The sequence below is a fragment of the Olea europaea genome, chromosome 7 (assembly GCF_002742605.1).
Source record: "Olea europaea var. sylvestris chromosome 7, O_europaea_v1, whole genome shotgun sequence".
NCBI classification, from domain to species: Eukaryota; Viridiplantae; Streptophyta; class Magnoliopsida; order Lamiales; family Oleaceae; genus Olea; species Olea europaea.
The window spans coordinates 16229861-16234154 of record NC_036243.1 but is presented as its reverse complement, the minus strand read 5'-3'; the positions used below and the strand labels follow the sequence as shown (position 1 = coordinate 16234154).

The window sequence follows — 4294 nt, the reverse complement described above, 5'->3', positions numbered from 1 at the left end:
CGTAGAGCACCCCATGCTAGGTCGTCAACCATTGAAAGGTCATCTACATCCATGCTAGGTCGTCAACCACTGAGAGGTGAATTCTGCCCCATGAACACTCTAAGTAGAACACCCCATGCTAGGCCGTCGACCACTGAGAGGCCCTCTACATCCATGCTAGACATCGACCACTGAGAGGCTCTCTACATCCATGTTAGGCCTCGACCACTAAGAGGACCTCTATATCCATGATAGGTCATTGACCCATTTGAAGCCATCCGACGCTACAAGTCCAACATAACAATCATCCATGAAAATATTGTTGAATCAGATGAGGTTTGTTTAATGATATCATGGATACAACCAACCGCTAGATAAATAGTGGCCCTCCACTTAGAACGTGGGGGTAGTGGAAAGTGCTATGTGGGACACGTGGCAATAAAACAGCATAGTAGTTATAGGGCTTCAATCACTTACAAATATCCTTAAGGCAAAATATATATGGAGGGGAAAAAAACTTTGGCTATCTGAATACACACTTTGCCTTTCCCTACACTCCTAAATTCAATAATAATTCTCATGCTAGAGGTAAAACGGGAAAGAAAGCCCGACCTCTTTTTGTAGGTAACGTTATAGCCAAACTAGATTAATTTACCAAAAGATGGAATGTTTTAAGGGTTAAGAAACAGTCCTTAGAAATTAAGGTTAAATCTCTTACATGTGATATTGAAAAATTAAATGCCAAACTTTAATCATCTAGTGAATCTAAAAAGATCGATAACATGATGGGTATGAACTAAAAAGGTGGGAATAGAGGAGATTTAGAAAATAAAGAAACAAATTCTTATACTACTTCCTCTTCTAACAATAAGTTCGTACCTACCTTAAAGCCTAATGCTCAAAAGTTGAAACTTAGAGTTGCTCCAGGTTCTTCCCGACGTGTCACTATTGTTATAAGTTAGGACACACAAGACCTAAGTGTAGCAAGCTCTTAAGTAGGGACAAGGTCAAGAATGTAGGTGTCCGGGGATCAAAATTATATATACAACATAGGTTTTTCCACCCAAGGTTCAAATTTTGAAACCTAGGTTTGCTACTAAATTCGTAGGCACATGTCATAGTTTTGGTGTTTTAGGTTACATTAGACCTAAGTGTCGTAAACCCTTGGTTAGAAATATCAATCAAGATCTAATTACTCTTATAAGATTGTTGACTAACGAAGTGAGTCACTTGACTGACTTCATGACTCAATTGACTAAAATTGCTCTTCTTCTAAGAAGATTTGGGTAAAAAACAATGATGTCATAGGTCAAAGTGATGTTCTTAATTACGTTATTGTGCATGATATCTTAAAACATGGTGCCCTATTATCATATGACTTGGAGTTACAGGTCCAAAGCTTGTTACATGGTTCATTAAGTTTGTGTAGTGGAGATACGTCCACATATAAGATATAAAACATGAGAGAAATGCGCATGTGCTTATTGATAGGGGGTGAAAGATTATACATTGAAAAATCAATATGACCTTCTTACTTAAAAGGTCCTAGTAGCATTGGATTTGACTTTATACTTTGAGGAATATAATCATTCACTAGTGATTATTTGCATATTCTTTCTTATTGATTTAAGATTTTAAATTTGATTACAAGAGTTTAATGACACTTTTCACGCATGATAACTTATACAATTTACTCCATACATGCTTAAACTAAGTTGTGAAAATAAAGTTTATTATTTATGAATTATAACTGTATAAGTAAGCAAATAACTGGTTATTTTAAAAAAATAAACAATACACATGGACTCATCATATTTTTTTAACTTGTTCATCTATGTGTTATTCATGATTACTAGTTTTTCCTTTGTTTTTCATCACAGAAGGAGGGAGAAATTTAGTATTTATTTCAAAGTTTTAAGTATATAAGTTAGGGGGAGAAATGTTAAATTTTGGTTTATCCGATATTTGACTTAGGAGAAGTCATAGTAATTCGATAATCTGACTAGCATGATGTATTGCACTTATTGATATTACATAATGTGTTTTGCGTACTATCAATATCGTTATTGTGTGTTGCTAGTTCAGTTAATGTGATATCTATTTCATCTTGTCATGATTAGATTCTAATTTATTTAATACTTGTAGTAAACAAGCGTTGGTGATATACATGTTTTATTTGAGTTATCTATTGAACCTAGCTATATGCTTTATCATGAGCTTCTTCTTACTTTTCACATGGTATTATTATTTTCATGTATTTTCAAGAAATAGGTATGACAAGATTTGAGATTTGAGTTAAAGTTTGGGATATTGTTAAATTGTTTCTTATCTTGACTTTGAAATAAATGATTTTATCACGGAATGTTAAAGGGGTAGTTTGTTAGGTCTCCTATTTGTAATTGGTTATTTCTTATACAAAATCATTTTGAGTTATAAATAAAGTAAAAGAGATGGAGTTGGTTGTATAGATCAATTAAGAGTCCTAGGGTTTGAGCATGGAACAAACAATTAAAGTTTCTGGAATGATGCTGGCTCAATGCCAAGATCATGCTCGAGAGCCCAAAACAGTGATGATGATGGTAGCCTAACGCCAACCTTTCGCTTAAGTGAAACCCCCAGCATCAGAGTAGAAACCCTATTTCACAATTTTAAACACTTTTAACAATCTTATACAACCCCAAACACTAATCATTAAAAATATTCGTGCCCTACTTCATCCAAAAGTGTGTTGAATCATTATTTTGCCTTAGAGAGATCTCATTGTTGAATATCATAAACATGTTCCATTGATTTTATTGATTCAACCCCAAAATCATTGTTTATATAGTTTATTCCAAAAATTGTTACAACATTGATTGAGCCTTGAATTAAGTCAAGAGAACTTATTCTGAAGATCATATCCATATTCATATATCTCTTGCCTTAGCCACATATCATAACACAAAAAGATCGTTGATCAAATACCAAACGTCCCACTTTCGAAGTATCAATTAGAGATCTGAAGATCCAGGAAGGTGATCGAAGTTCTAGTTGGAGTAGAACAAGAGAGTTCTTAGTGATCCACAGGCGATAGACGAGTCCAAAAGTTCTGAAGTTGATGTTGGAGCATGCAATCCAATGATGTCATTAGTGATCAAAGGAAGGAGGTGAGAGACTATTAAGATGTCATTTATAGTGGATTTTACTGGCAGTATGCTTGGAGGTTTTTCATCATGTTGAAGGAGTTTTCTTCCGTAATCATATTTGGTATTCATATTTATTTACTACTATTGGTCTATGTGATTTTTTAAAAGTAAAATTCAATTGAATTAATTCCTTAATAATTTAGAGACAATAAAATTGATTTGTTGCTTATTAACATGATTAGTTTTGCTCATGGGTTTAAATATTTTCCCATCAAGTCATACCAGAGTGCACGGGCGGAGCCAAGAAATATTTTCAGTGCGGGCATAATTTAACTCAGGGGCGGACCCACATGGAGTAATGTGGGGTCAAATGACCCCCACAAAATTTTGCCCCTATTTTTTTTTAATAATCTACTTTGATGCACTCGTCGAGATATCAAATGAAGTCAAAATATTGCATTCTTAGTACCATTTTGAAGTGTTCATGTCCTAATCTTTCACTCATTAATGGCATGCGAAGTAGTCAACTATAACAAAAGTTATGACATGTTAAAGTAGGGCGTTTGAAACTAGTATTTTGAGAATTTCAATAATATCCTAACTTTAAAAATTCGTTTGCGATCATGTGCTATCTGAATCCACAAATTGTCTACGTCATGTAAAAGTTCGTTTCAAAAACTACATCGTTTTCATATCGAATGGTCCAAACGGATATCGAAAATAGTTAAATATGTATCAAACGTACGCCTCAAAAAAGACGTCTAACTCGTTTTTTCTTTTAAAAAATTCAATTAATTATTATTTTTATACGATAAAATTTTCAATATAATTTATATCGTTTCATTCGGAAGTTTTATATGAAATATGACGTAAATTTTTTAGGATCGTTACGAATTAAATGCAATTTGAATTACTTTTGAATTATATTTATTTTAAATTTAAATTTCATTTACTTCCTGAACTAAACTTGAATTTTATTTCAATTCATTTAATTTCTATATTCTATTTAATTTACTCAATGTTAGCTCAGCATTTGCCAATGAAATAATAAACAAAACTTTATAAGTAGCAAAATTTATTTAATAATATTAATAATGATGTAATTATACGACATTTTAAAATTGTCAAAATACATATAAACTTATTTTCACTGATATTATGTTGTTTATTAAAAAAATTATTTTTAAAAT

The 4294-nt window shown here is 32.3% G+C and overlaps 1 protein-coding gene across 1 annotated transcript in view; it reads right to left on the bottom strand.

Moving 5' to 3' along the window:
* Positions 1 to 2487: 2487 nt before the first annotated feature.
* LOC111397970 (transcriptional regulator ATRX-like) overlaps positions 2488 to 4294 on the bottom strand; it is a 4301-nt gene continuing 2494 nt past the window's right edge. Inside the window, exon 2 of the mRNA XM_023024933.1 lies at positions 2488 to 2614. Within this exon, the coding sequence (XP_022880701.1) occupies positions 2488 to 2614 (127 nt within the window). The remainder of the gene's footprint in view (positions 2615 to 4294) is intronic.